Source organism: Malurus melanocephalus, unplaced genomic scaffold (genome assembly GCF_030028575.1).
Source record: "Malurus melanocephalus ecotype Western Australia unplaced genomic scaffold, MMel_1.1 scaffold_1367, whole genome shotgun sequence".
NCBI lineage: Eukaryota > Metazoa > Chordata > Aves > Passeriformes > Maluridae > Malurus > Malurus melanocephalus.
Genome location: NW_026624599.1, coordinates 26760 through 42093, shown reverse-complemented (window position 1 = coordinate 42093; position 15334 = coordinate 26760). Strand labels below are relative to the sequence as shown.

Sequence of the window (15334 nt, the reverse complement as noted above, 5' to 3'; positions counted from 1 at the left end):
TAACGCTGTTGCAAGAGTAAATTGAAGGACAAATACATAAACTCTTCCTCTCAAAGAAAACCCCAACTCCTGGATTACTTTGCAGGCTGAACTGCTGCAGATGCCTGTTTTCTCAAGTATATTACACTATTCACTCAACAATTTATATTCCCATTGTCTAGATAAATGGATGTGGATCACAGTAAGTGAAAAATCATGCTACATACAATATGTAATGATATATATATATATGTATATATATCATGTAAGACTAATATTTTTTCTCTTATGTGAAGTAGAGTGATGTATAGAGATTAGAGACAGTAACAACTGAAAAACAAGAGTAGAGTTCCTGAGAAAGAGCAAGCCACACCTACCCTAAGTTTTCATTTTCCACTGTTTGCTCTAGTTTGGGGAAATTTTAGTTCATACAGTCATACCTATCTGCAAACCAATTACATAATATAATTAGATGCACAGTGTTACAAGTCAGCCTCCAAACACTGCAATCATCAAAAGATACAAGGGACAAATGAATCCTTTTAATTTTTCAAATTCAAATCTTTAGATTTTTTTCTTGTCCTTGAGTTCCTTCAGAATCCCTTTTCTTTGACTCCAGAATTTGAGAAAAAATTTGAATCCAAATATGAATAATCTACAAGCTGAAACCAATACTGTAGCTCCCTTGTTAACTTTTTACAAGAACTTCATTTTGAAAAGCCAAAGCCTAAGTTTTTAGTTGTACAACAGTTCCACAAGCCCAGTGTCTCTGCAGAATTACTCTGAAAGTGCAAATCTCTTGAGACAGCCAAAACCCTGGTTCTCATGCAGCCTTTGGTAAGTAGATACTCTATCTTGGTCACATTGTCTTCACTTTTCTAACTTTACATTGAACACATTATTGTACATAGGTTACTGAACACTGCACTCAATAGTTACAGATTTTTGGTTATTTTTAAATAAACACTTTACAGGAGTTAGGTTAGACAGCAGTTTGACTGTACATATATAATCATAGTTTCCACTGACATGAGTTAAGCTCTGAGAGTTTTTACAGCTGAGTATTTAAGAGACAGTATGCCTGTACCAATTATGAATCTCCCTACTTTATTACTTAGGTATAGCTGAGGGGACTTAATGGTATTGCACTGCTCAGTTCCAACTATCTGCATAAAAGGATTGAATCTCCCTACTACTAGACAATGTTTACACTCTTAAGTCTAACATACAGCAAGTAATAAAAAGATTACAATGTCAATGATATCAACAAGAGGTTCTTAATTTTGGTAGGTTCTCGCTTTTGCAGTGGTAATTTTAAGGGAAATAAGACCAGCATACATACAAACTTGAACAAAATGGGTACAGTCTATCATGTTATTCATCCCATACAAATCTGAAGTACTGAAAATGTCCTCCTTTAAAAACTGGTGGTGGTGGTGCATGCAGTATGCAGACAAGGTGAACTGCAAGTCTGAGGTTTTTCAGAGGGTTTTTTTGTTTGTTTGGGTTTTTTTTTTTTTTTTGCTGATGCCGATGTGGTGCATGATGAAGTGTAGAGTCAGCCTGCTGAAGTCCTCTATCCTTCTTAATGCCTTGTCCAACATAGGGGAAAAGAGTTCTTTCGAAGGAGAAGCAGTGTGCAAGTTTGTAGTTTATAAGGAATAGTCTGTGCCAGGTTTCCTCTCCTCCAAAGAGAGAGAGCTGCTTGGAGAAATGCAAGTCCTTGAGAACTGCGAAGGTGCTTGGAGGTGTGGGCTCCTTGTTGCACTAAATGGCTCAAGCACACGGCAGTAGGGGGCACTAGGGCTCAGGGTTAACTCCCTGCGGTGGCACAGCCTCCAGCAGCACTGGCCTGCTTTGGAAGGACTGCTGCCACCCAGCCTGACCACGTCTGAAGGGCTGCCATTAGTACAGTCAAACAGCTACAGTGAGAATGGATCACAACCTACCTCGGCGGCCCAGATATGGCTTAGTGTAGTCCCAACTATCGTTGTCGTTCCTAATGACATTAAGTCGAGTTGGCTGTTCAAATAAAGTAAAAGTGAAAGAGGTTAAGTCTTGACTAAATGTCATTTTTTCCTAGTAAAATTAAAAGAGAAGGTCCAAGCATTACCCTTGCATATTCGATTTTTAGTGTGCAGCATCCTGCATAGATATCTGCTCCATTGAGTGCAGCCTTTGCCTTCTGGGCACAAAACACAGATTCAAACATGCACATGATGTTAAGGATCTTCTCCAGATGTTTCATTCGTGTCCCTTTTATCTGATATGGCCTTACTTTTGTAGCCATACAAAATAGACACCTCACTATTGTATACACTACAAAAACTCTATACAGACTTACCACAGTAGTTACTTTACARCAAAAAGAACTAAGTGTACACCCCTTTTCATTCACTAGCCAAAAAAAAAAAAATCCAGCTACTAAAAGAGAGATTTTGAGTGAACAAATAATCACCTTGCCTCAAAAATGCAATAGGCTCCAACACCTGAGTTATTTCATATGCTCTCCATACTCCAAGATTAGATCTGAGATTGGCAGAAAAATGTACCTGAACCTTGGTATATCACAACCCATGATCTCACATATAATAATAAATGTCAGAAAACCTGAACTTTGCAGCAGAACAGACCTTTTGCACCAAGCCTTGATATCATTTGGCGACATTTTGGAACGAGTCCAAAACAACACCATATGCTTGGGTTTACCACATTCCTGTGGCCCAATTTCTTCTGCATCACCAAAGTGATGCAGGTTCACTATGGACTTAAAAATTAGGGAAGTGAAGCTTCTCAGACTTGTAAGAAACTGACACTGGCCAGAACTGCAAAAGTAATAAAAACTGCAATTAGCATTTAAATTTGAGTACATTTTTAACTTTTCAGACAAAGCTTGTCTCAAAGCTTACATTCCTCCCCACCCCTAACCTTCCTGCTGTATTACTTCAATGACATTTGTGAGTTTTCTGTCAATTGCTGGCTGTTTTCATTTTCAACAAAAGGATGGTAGTTCCCGAGTGTGTGAAGGATCCTCCCCACAGCTTCCCTAATCTTTTACAAGATAAAGAATAACCCCCAACTGTACAAGTCATATGGTCCTGGCACCTTTTATGACAAGCTGAACACATACAGTAAGTCTGTTAGGACACACAGTTTAAGTCTTCCACATAGATAAACATCAATTAATTTGATTTCATAAAAGTTAGGGTAGCTCTCTTTCCCTGCTAAATCATCAGTGCAGCCACTGGTTAAGTCATACTTTGCAGACATGAAATCACAAAATAATGCTGAGATTTTCACAAATTCTGTCCAGATAACAGTTAGAAAATAGATGGTAATCAAGGTTTAGGAAGAGAGCTATCAGAGTTTCATAAATGAAGGCCTAATAATATCAGACTTCCCACTTTGCAAATCACAGCAACACAGAACATTCTGAACATTCAACCCATGGACAACTTAATGGTACAAATAAAATAAACACTAGGAAAAGAGAGCAGGGAATTTCCTCAATAGAGGATTCCTAAGCATCAAAGTCAAGGATGCCTAAGCTGGCCTTTACTTTAATAAAGTCAAAATAGTAAGATAAGCACTATATACTGAGACTATTTTAGAAGAGTCTGAAGAAGACAAACTGCACCTCTGCAAACCCTTACCCATTTCTTGAGTATCAACAAAGTCAGAAGACATGAAATCTTTGTGTATAAGCGTGCAGATAAGGGGTTCTCAAATCTATTATATAATTCATGTCTGCAAATAAGAGGTCTGAGGGCCTAAGCAAGACCACTGTTGACAATGCCATTTTCCTACAAAGATTAAATGTGTAAGTACTACCTTGTCTTACAGACAGACAAAAATTAAAAGTTAYCATGTCTTAGACAGAAATTAAGAAATAATCCGGTCTCAAAATCAATGGTATTTTTCTGACATTCTTATGTTAAACYCATTTGGAGTCAAGAACCTACAGCCAAAAAAACCAAAAATCACACTCAAAAAGGATATTCAACCATGGCTTGTATTCCATTTCTCTTGAAAATAACAATGCGCTGAACTTTTCCAACCGGGTTGCACACAGTGTACAAAACATCCTAAGGAAGAAGAAGAAAAAAAATTTAGTCAGATGTGAAATTCCAATCACTTTTGGTCCACAGAACATCTTCTTGAAGTGGCACTGAAATGCCAAAGAGAAAAGGCTTATTAACTTTCCATTTTTTATTTTCCCCTCTACAGTTTACACAGTCATGAYTGGCATTCTTATGGATCAAAATAGTACAGGCAACCACATTTGAAAAATAGGAAAAAAACTTCTATAAGAAGCAGTCATACAAATATTGTATCTTCAACTGTGTTAAAACCCAGTAACTGCATCCATGCCTCAAGCTCTGCTACCTTTGAAGCATTGCCCTGCAGTTCTACCACAGCAGAGAGATGAAGTGACACTTGCAGTGTAATTCAGCTTCTGCCACAAAATGCCCTTGAACAAACCAATTTCTCTGCAAAAACTCTATCTTGTTTTTAAAGTAAAACTTTAAAACTATAGTTTAYTGCAGTAATTGAGATTTGCCACTTAAAACTGCTTGCAATTTTTCATCTGATTTGTCTAACTGCAGTTCAAATTTAAGAAGAGCGTTGAAGAGGAAGAGGTAGTGTTGTACTTTTTGCCTTTTTTTTTTTTTGAGGGCAAGGGTTGTTTGGTTGATTTTTGTTTTCTTTTGTCGGCGGTGGGGTTTTTTAAAAAAATGCAGACTTTGCCTGAGACATTCTTAAATCAACTGTTTCTTTTTCCCATTAACCAAGTGCAAAATTTGTATTTTTCTCATCACATTTTAGCTGTTATGGGCACAGCTGCTCTCCCCAGTTGCTGTGACTACACTGCCTTCAATGAGCTCTGATGCTTGCCAGTAATTCTGGAAATCTGCCTGCTTCTAGCACTCATTTGTATCTGCTAAAGAAACAGCTGGGGGCAGTGGGAAGGAAGAGATTGGGGGAGGTTGTTTGTTTTTAAAAAGCAGCTACTGTGCCAAAGGCCTCATCCTCTGAATTCCCATGGAACTCTCCCAGCACAGAACCAGGATTCTGCTCCCAGYTTCTTCAAGCATCCATCTCAACTCCACAGCTCACACAAGGCAAATATAAAATGAATGAATGAAACAGTTTCCAAAAATTGTATTACAGTCACACGTGAAGAATMCTTTAACTCAGTCATTGGATTTGTTCACACAGCTCAGAGCAGGTTTGTTTTCAAACACTAAAAAGCAACTCATACCTTGGCATGCTTTTCTATRAAGAAAATTGACAGGAGAAAGAAGATTAATCACCCACTGATAAATCAACAGACAGAAAGCTATGGATACTCACAAGGCAATGAAGCAGAAAGCAGGATGTGGAACTGACTGYTTGAGGTAATTTCAGGAATACTAAGTTGCAATCAATTTGCAATTAATATGCAGCACATTAAACAAAACTTAATGCTTGMAYTACKTYAYTYCAYWCMMCYCAMWCMMWWYRMTTKRWTYMWWMCMWYCYWMMTYCCYWARRAMMARKKGKTYMWWMYWKKWWYMWWRKWMMMMWMYTWAWYYTTTTTYCSSRAAWWWTTYYKKKSMAWTWAWKGRWKRWKRAAMMMMMMWTYYTWAAWWAMMRSCMRAAAAAAAMSAAYTTGYATTTTAAAAAACTGTACGTGTGCCKTTAGTAAATGGCAATAAATCAGGATGCAATTGTACATATGGTACAACTCGAAATACTGGAAAGGAAAATASATTGCCTCAAATAAAAGTRAGGAAGAGTCCATCAAACCACAGCTGATCATCAAAAGACAGAAGTTTTGCCTTTCCACAAAGGAAAGACTTAAGAAGGACTGCAAAAAAATAATCCTTCCTACTGGGAAAATGACTTGCTCTTTAAACACACACCACTCAGAGGCTAAAGGCTCAATAACAGTCTTGATGTTGTGGCAACACATTTGGAAATATTCCAGAAGCACACAGGAACTCAAAGATTTCAAAATCCTCACTTCTGAAGTCTTCAAATGTATTGCAAAATATCTGYACAAGCCTAAATTGTCTTGAAAAACCTTTATTTGAGAACATGCACATTACCTATGTGAAGATAGAAAAAAAAGATAAATGAAGGTAACAAAACGTACCACTGTAATTGGGTAGAGAGGATTCTGAATTGACAACAGGAGAACTTTATTCCCACCAGATGGGTCATCAGTGTTCCCTGGCCGAGTGATCCTCTTGCTTGTGGAGTAGTTGAAGAAGGCCTGCTGCCCAGCAATGTACACAGGTTCATCTGCTGCAAAGGTCACACATTTCTTTGCACTCTCCACGTTTTCAAACTCCACCAGAGCCTGGCGCTTGAACGGCATCATCATGACATAGCTGGGGAGRGAAACATCACTGTAAGGTTTCCTGCTCACTCCAAACAACTCCCATAATGCTCATTTGTGACATGTCTTCTTTTCCCAAACAGTTCTTAGCAAAGACATACCATATGGTTCCAAATTTCTCAAGAGCTTCCACGAGATCTGCTTCCACCACAGACTCACAGAGCCCTCGGACATGGACGACAGGAGAGACAGAGACTTTGTGATGACTTCCCCCAGCATCCTAGCAAACAGAACAACATTTTAAAATTCAACACAGAGCAAGGAAAACTGCTATCAGCAGCTGAAATTAAATATTTGGTAGACAGTACACTGGGTCCAGAAGCAGCCATCTAACTGCACAATCTAAGCATGTGTTAAATAATTTAACTTTTCTTTCCAAACAGATTGCTAAGTTCAGTTGTTGAAGTCTACTTAAAATAAAAAGCTTTTCAGATTTAATTAATCTGTTTGCGCACACAAGATTCTTCTTGCAGMCTATTTAACACTGGTTGAATTGCAGGAGGTCTTACACATACCCTATTCATTAAGTGCATAAAAAAATAATTAGGACATGTACAATAGCTAAAACATTTCTGACACTCTGCTTGTTGATGCCAGTATTTTTTTGAGAAAGGCTGGGAGAATAAATAAGCAARAATAAATGAGGGCCATCCCTAAACTGAACAAAAATTGAGTATTTTTCTAATGCATGTAGAGCTGTGCTCCACAATGCAAAAAAAAAATGCCACCTCTGGATTATGGCTGAAATAAACCCAACCTCCCTTCTAACTCTGAACACTCTTCATACATATTTTTAAAAACTCACAATTTCTGCACATATGGAGTTCTTTTCACCCCAAGGCTGACTACTATTAATGGACCCAGACATAGTACATTAGCACACAGAATTCCCACCATGAATATTTTTTAGATCCACTTTCAATATTAGTTCTGTGCAAATGAAAAATTTGGGTTGAAATTAGCTCATCTTTCATGAAAACCCTGAGATAAGGCTATAATTTACCTCATATATTCTAGGACATGGAGGGTTAAAAGAAAAAAAAAAGTCAATAATGAGAGATGATCAAAAAAGATTAGAGATAATAAAGGGCACACTAAAATRTACTGCAAATCCCCAGTACCCAAATTTCATATTTGTAACAGCAGTGTAAAGGTGATGTATTCAAATTTAGTGACTACATCAATATGTTCCATCTAGCAGATCAAGTCTTGCTGATTTTTCACTTTTTCATAAACAGTAGCACAGCATCTTCTGGAACTTGAGAGAGATTCTCATTTGCAGCACAAAGGAGCATTATGCTCCAGTAATTAAGTAAGCACAATGGTTGCTACTAATGTTAGACATTCCTCTCTTCCCTGTCCATTTCAACTACAGATTCCAGGAAAAAACACATTGCAGGTGACTACAAATTGAGTCCTGTGTGTTTTACTGCTGTGTTCCATATGCAGTTCTCACTAAACAATCACATGGGCTTTTTTATTTAAATCAAGGATTTGACCGTTCTGTTTGAATCAAAAGCCAGCACTTCAGGCYTCCTCAGATGTCAGAACAATCTGCTGGATAATATTTTAGGCTTAGCTTACATTTTATTTGTTTGCTGTATGAAAGCATTCTAAGAGGCAACACATTTCTTTGAATAAGAACTGTGACAATGCTGGGAAAACACCACTGCTGATATTTGCATAAGTTACCTTGTATCCTGAATCAGTCAGCTCAGGTCTACGACAGGAGCAGTGATCAAAGTAATCATGAAAGGTTAATACTTTGAACTGCAAATGCTTAGGCAATTGCAGAAGGAACAGAACTACAGAGAGATTTTATTTTCAGCTTATATATTCTTAACCCACATACACACTTTTCAAAGCTGCAAGAAGCACCTGARGAAATCTTCAAAAGAAAACTAACAATAACTACCACTTTTTCCTGCAAAGCCTACTGCTCTAAGATGTTGAGATAACAGGCACCTTTATTTACAGTCTACAGAACAATCCAAAACGATTACATCAATTATTCATTGCCCTGCATACTTGCTACTATATTAAGATCCCRGTCAGGGCTAGGGGGATGCATTTCCTTTTAGCTTTCTTTCATACACTYGAGAAATCCCATCTAATAATATTTCTGTCTAATCAGATGGCAAATACAAGCAAAGATTTGCTCATTGAAGCAGACTCGCCACAAGGAGCCCAGCTACAAGAAACTTAGTACTTGCTACTCACTACCTTACTGAACTAATACCTCCTCAAATCACATCAAGCTTTTCAGAGACTGGATCATAACACAACAGTATTTTGTTCTCCCTCCCCTTCCCAACTCAAATTTGTGTTATAGTTTCAGTTCATGTTTCTTTGTCATGCATGTCCCTTTGTATTTTTATCTATTTAGCTGGTATTAGTAGACACAGATCTKTCCAACAGTACAAACATTCTCAAAAAATAGACTTTTTATACCTGCAATTCAAATCCATTATACATGAGTTAAATGAACATACACAGGYGTCTGCACTTCTGCAACTGGAATTATTCTTAGAACAATAAACAAATACAAATTTTGCTTTCTTTTGTTRTTAAAGCAGTGTTTGGCTTTCCAATCCTAATTTCCTTCTCCCATAACATCATACAGAAAGCCTTCTTTTAGCTATTTTAGCCAGATTTAGCAATAATCAAAAACCTGCAGAGAAGCTTAAGAAGCATGAAATAAAAAAAAAAAAAAACCTAAAAACCCACCAAAACAAACAACAAAAAAACCAACTTACCCACTCGAAAAAAATCCCAAACACAAACCAGTGAAATCTTAGATACCTGCCATGAACTTAAAGACTTAACTACAGAGAATTTCAGAACCTCTTTTATACAGATAAAACCACTGGGGTGGCCAATTCAGAGAGTCTCTGCTTTAGTCCAAATAGTTTCTAGCCAGCAGCTGTGAACAGCAGCACAAGAACTGAGCCTAAATCAGACCCAAGGAAGCCTCAAACTGATATTCACAGAGTATATGGGCTGGAGAAAGATGGGGACACGTGCCACAGGCACATGTTTGGGTGCAAAAAACCTCTTCACAAAGGGCAGGCATACATAGTATTGTCAAACAAGTTTTGCAGCTACAGAAGCTGCAGTATCAAGCAAATCTAGAATCCCTGATTTCCTCTAGGAGAAATAAAACCTCCAGACCACATGAAAAATCAAACATGTCTSCAGAGTGTAAAGCACATCTACAGCTAAGGTCAGATCATTCACAGCTCATCCAACTGCTGCTGGAATTTCTCCCCAGAGAGAAACAATGCAGGGTTTCGACCAAGATCTCACAGCCACCGAATCTTGARAGCTACATGTGCTACAGTTGGCACACAGACAAAGGTTACATCAAAGCATCTGCTCTCGCACAGACGAACAACCACCAGTATTTCTCTGCTTACAAAGGACTCTTTCAAAAACTCAACTCTGACAAGAGCACAAAAGCCCCATGCAAAACTCCAACACTGCACTTACACTCTACCAAAGCCAGGAGAACAAAGTAGCCAATGTCACTGCCGTGCCATTAATATATATATATATACCTTAAGGGGTTTGAAAGCTCAGTAATGATTTCTTGAAGAATCATTAGGCTGGGCAGAAAATGCAATTATTTAAATAGATAATGGAAGCAGACTTCCTTTCTSGAGGAAGTGCTCAAGACAAGTAACCAGGACAGAAAAGGTTTCCCTCAAAAAAAGGAGCATGAAAATGCTTACCCTGTAACAAAGCTGAGGMACAAAGGGAAGCACTGACATATCCAAACAGATGAAGTACAAACAAGTGACTTCACACACCYAAGACTGCAACAGAAGCAGCCTCAAAGAACGGCTGTAGCATTTTAGCATCCATTTTTTTGGTGACCTACATACCTCTAGATGACATTTGAAATATATCAATGGTTTCTTGCCAACTAATTACCATTTGCCATTCCAAAAARGTCTTCGTTTTTGGAATGGCATCATGGGCTAAAGGATGACGTAAGTCTCTCTTGCTCATTAATTCCAAATTAGAATTTTTCTCACCAGCTTTTTGCACAAAAACATGTCCTTTATCCTTTCTCCTGACACTTTCYAGTCAGTATACTCATATTAGTCCTATTAATTTGTACTACCTTTTTTGGAGCATCTGCTTATCTTTTCACTACTTACCTCCTCCACCTCTCTTTTTTTCCTTACTGCAAAAGGATGGCACTTCTCCTTCATGTTCSCTCTGCCAAGTGCCTAAATACACTTTTACTTAGTTTCTCACCATTCAAATTATTTTATTGGCTCTCAACATTTTCCTCTTTCTGCATCCCTCTTAAATGGTCTCTAATTTGTTTTATAGATACAACAGAACTCGTGGTGGGTGGGGGGAAGTGTCTCAGAAGAAACAAGCAGACAAGCCTAAATTAAGGTTCCATGGCAATGGAAGAACATACCAGTTTTGTATATCCTGGATTTGTGCTTTTTTAATTGTTGTTGGTTGGTTTTGGGGACTGGGGGCAGGGCTACACAGAAGAAGGGGGTTAAGATTAATACTCTGGAAGGCTATCTGCCAATTTACCTTTGTTTTGAGTGAGGAGCTTGGGTATAATTTATCTTTGTTTAATGCATCCACTGCATCTTTTCAATGATTTCAACTGCTACARAACAGAATACCTGCACTCTGACCCTTCCGCTAATTCTGAATTTGACCTGAAGTGGTCAGGTAGTTGGACTGCTTGATTGTTCCAAGTCCCTTCCAACTGAAATAGTCTATCCTATTTTCCTCTCTGCCCATCACAATCTGAATACCCTTAAAAAAAAACAAAAAAAAAAACAAAGCCAAGCAAACGCCACACAATACAACATCATCAGGAGATTCAGTCTGAGGTACTGAAAGAAGAAGCAGCCTGAAGGTAATGGTTACTTTTTCTTGAGGGAAGACAAGAAAGGAAGACGATTTATACACTTACTCAAAACCAGCTTCTAGGATGACTTCATTTAAGAAATGGACAAGTCACTGCAAAATAGGTCAAGATCCGAACACACTGCATTTAGCTGCTGTTACCACACTGCCTGTGTTAGACAAGAAGCAGTTGAGCTGCAAGGAGAGCTGCTTTCCATTTACCACCCAGGAAGTTTCAACAGAGCTGCTGAGAAGCTGCAAGATCACATCCCTGTTTCACCTTGCAGCAGCTGATAGTTATGYTGGTGTATTTAGACACCACATCTCACTTTTCCAAATTAAGAGCAAGGATAATTGATCTTCCTTACTTCACAGAAATGTTTAGGAATGAGTACGTCAGAGACAGCGAGAGAAGCAGATGCTACAGGTTGTATAAATATGACATTGATCAATAAAACTGACATTTAAGGGAGAGGGGAGGGAGATGAAAGGCCCTCTAAATTCCCTAAAAACAGCTCTTAGCCCACATTATCCCAGTGTCCTGATCCTCTGCCACACTGCAATTCTGATTCCTCTGACAGGGTTTCACCACCACTCAACACTGCCTCTGTAAAGGTCATTCTTCCAAATTACACTCTCCTACACTGAATATTTCTGCAGGAACACATCCTGCTCCTTCCCTGATCAACACCCTGGTCTGTTCCTGGCTCTCTGTGCTCCTCAGCCTGAAGATGAGCCATGAAGAAGAGGGTACACCTCGGGCTTACGAGAAGTGTCTGCATGAGTAAGAAACAGAGGAAAACAAAGAGCAAAATAAATGCTGGATTTCCTCATCTGGATCTCACAAAGACACTTCTAGGCACCCACTGCAAAAAACCCACAACAACAAAAGACACAACCAACCAAAACAGAACAAAATAGAGGCATGAAGGGCTTCTTCAGCCAAATGCAACAATYCCAGAACAGGAAACTGGCACAATAATAAATACAGCCCAGGAGGGTGACCCCAACAATCTGCCAGGGTCCTAGCACAGAAGAGCTTTTATGCAACAAGAGCATATAACCCATATGAATGTACACTTCACGGATATTCCAGGGCATATGTGAGGGAAAAAGAAATAAAACCAACAAACAAACAAAAAAMCCAACAAAACATGAGGTTATCAGATTGCTATCATGCTTTACCCTGATCATCCATTTCTYATCATCATTTCCCCTGATCATCATTTCCCATTTCTTCTAATTCCCCATTCKCTGTAGTTCCTCCTATTTGTTCTTTTCGTGCTCTCTTCTGAGCAATCCAGGACASTTACACTTCTCCCCTCCTCTCAGCCTACCTTCATCTTGTATGTCTGAACCACATGCAATTTTTATAAGCTGGGAACATTTCCCTGCAGAGAAAYGAATAAGATACGTCACAGAATAAGGACATTTCCTGCACATTTTGTATCTGCTAGAGGGGAAAAAAACATGAAAATTCACATTAACTAACTCTACTTAAGGGAAAGCTTCACATAAAATTATTAACAAAAGCACTCAGTCATTTGTTTTTGAGATATCCACTTGATGTAAAAGCTTATTCTTAARAAATCAGTTTGATCTCCAGCATCAAGACAATTTCTGCCTCTCCAATAATGAACCTGTGAATACGGTTTTGCCAATAAATTGTCAATTTGCCGCCGCAATTGACACAACCAGCCGCCTAAAACCCCTCACGCTGTCGACTTGTTTCGATTTGTTTCAGTTTCTTTCCTCACGAGAYTCAGCACATGCCATTCTTGAGATCCAAAATGTGAAGTTACATACCTCATGCTCTCATTACCATGAAGGGTAAACGCAGATAAAATGAGACACTGATACATCATGAAAACACCCTGAGCCAGAACCCAGAAAAAAAGGAAAAGGAAAAATGTAAGAACTAGTTGATTTCATAAAAACACTGCAGAAAAGAGGAAAAACAAAAGCAGAATCTCGTTCCTGTTTGAAGTATTCACTGCATGGTGTTCAGCTCTCTTACACGACAAACTTTGAATATAAGTTAAACAGGAATAAGGATTCTTTCAGCACTGTCCTTCAAGACACGTTGCTAAGTCTTGACTGCAACAGAAACGATGCTTTGCCACAATAAACTTGAGAGTTAAAACAGTTCTCTCCAGAGATGTATTTTGTTACAGTTTAACAGGGAAGTTTTGTAATAATGCGCTGGTTTGGGCTGGGGTGAAGTTAATTTTCTCCATAGAAAATTGTGCTCTATCTTGGATACGTATTCGAAACAGTGTTGATAATACAGAGGTTTTCCTTAGTGCTGAGCAAGAATCGAGGCTTTCCCTTTTAGTCCTGTTGACAAAACAGTGACCCCAACTGAACTAAAGGCTCAGACCCTATGAAATCATGCTCAGCATATAAAGCAGGGGAAGAAGAAGGAAGAGCAGGATATTCCTCACTTGTTCCCTTTTGATTCCCTCCCCCATCAGCCTGGGCAGGAGTCAGTGAGTGACTGTACAGTCCTTGGTTGCAGGAGAGGGTTAAACCACAACAAATTTAGCAGGCACCGTCTCTATCAACAGATTTAACGGATGGAGAAATGGAAAGAGCAAATGCTGCCTCATTAACTTATCCCAGTGATAAGCGAGTTCATTTTAACAAATCTCAGATCAGGTGTTCCAAATATCAGGCTCTGGCATTAAATCAATGTTTTCTTGATTTGCCTTGTTCAAGTAAGAAACAGAGCCATCAAGGAGAAAAATGGTTATAATCAGATGGACAATTAGATAAGGAATCAAACAGCAGACAGGAAAGTCTCCTTAGCCCAAATTTATGGGTCAAGGACTACCTTGATACTTAGAYGCAAATTCATGAAGAAAAAGTATGTAGCAAAGAAAGGTGAACCATCGTGCTTATTAGAGCAGCGCTCGTGGGGGAGGAAGAAAGTAGAATTAGAAATTAATTTGAAAAGGAGGCACTGGTTTAAGATCAGCCTTATCGCCGTGTGGTGCCAGACACAAAGGTAGAACGGAGGATGGGAGAAACCCTCGGCCGCGCTTTCAGCCCCCGCCGCCACCCCCCTCGCTCGCTGTTTCTATAGTTACGCTCAGCAACAGGGCCGGCACAAAACTTGCAATGGCGATACCCCAAAAGGCAGCGGTTTTACAGCGGCAATCCATGAGCTCCAAAATCCACACGCCTCGCACCATCCATCCCTCAGGCTGCGGGCTCAGCCCGTGCCCGAGGGCGCTGAGGAACAAGCGCACGCCTGCGGCGAGGAGAAGGGAGCGAGGAGCGGAGCGGAGCACAGACCCGGCCTGGAGCCCCCGCCATTCCCACCCCGCCGGAAGCGCCTCCATGCCTGGGAAGCGGGCCCCGACCCCGGGGAGGCCTCGAGAAGCCCCCTGCCCGAGCACGGCCCCCCCGCCCGGGGAGCAGCGGCGGGGGCGGTCGCGGCCTCGCCCGCGGGAGGGGAGGGGCGGGGCGGGGCGGGACGGGCCCCCTCCCCCCGCCGGCAGCCTGAGGGGAGTCGCCCCCCGCCCGCCGGTCCCGCGTCCCTCACCCCGCCCGAGAAGCCGCCGCCGCCGCCGCGCGACGCGGGGGGTTTGTCCCGCCGGCCCTCGCCGTCCTCCGCGCCGCTGTACTCGATCTCGCCTTCCTCGGCAGCGGCACTAGGCTTCAGCCGCTTGGCCTGGCTCTCGTAGGCGCCGTCCTCCTCCTCCTCCTCCTCCTCTTCCTCGTACCGCTCTCCGGACGACGGCGACGACATGTCCGTGGGAAGGAAGGGGCAGCCGGCGAGGGAGGCGACACGGGAGCGGGGACAGAGCCGGCGACAGCAGCGAGCCCGAGCGATGCTCTGCGCCCCGGCCCCCGCACACGGCCCGCCCCGCGCAGCCACCCGGCCCCTCCTTCCAGCCCGCCGCCGGCGTCGCGATTGGCTCTGACTCGAGGAGGGAACGGGAGCGCCGCGGCGATTGGTCAGCAAGCCTGTCCATCAGACAACAGCGCGGTTCGATTGGACGGAGAGTCTGTCCGTCACCGCGGTGTGGGGCAGCCCCGGCCCCGCCCCCCCGTGGCGGTGCCTGAGGGCTCGGTCGGGGG

General features: G+C 41.1%; 1 protein-coding gene across 1 annotated transcript; it reads right to left on the bottom strand.

The window, feature by feature from the left end:
- Positions 1 to 9: 9 nt before the first annotated feature.
- Positions 10 to 15112, bottom strand: HNRNPLL (heterogeneous nuclear ribonucleoprotein L like). The gene is made up of 6 exons (XM_057387776.1): positions 14796 to 15112; positions 6466 to 6584; positions 6119 to 6356; positions 3979 to 4064; positions 2093 to 2189; positions 10 to 2001 (listed from the first exon to the last, which is right to left on the bottom strand). Exons 1-6 carry the CDS (start codon positions 15000 to 15002, stop codon positions 1918 to 1920), a joined length of 831 nt encoding a protein of 276 aa, XP_057243759.1. The 5' UTR covers positions 15003 to 15112; the 3' UTR covers positions 10 to 1917.
- Positions 15113 to 15334: the final 222 nt, after the last annotated feature.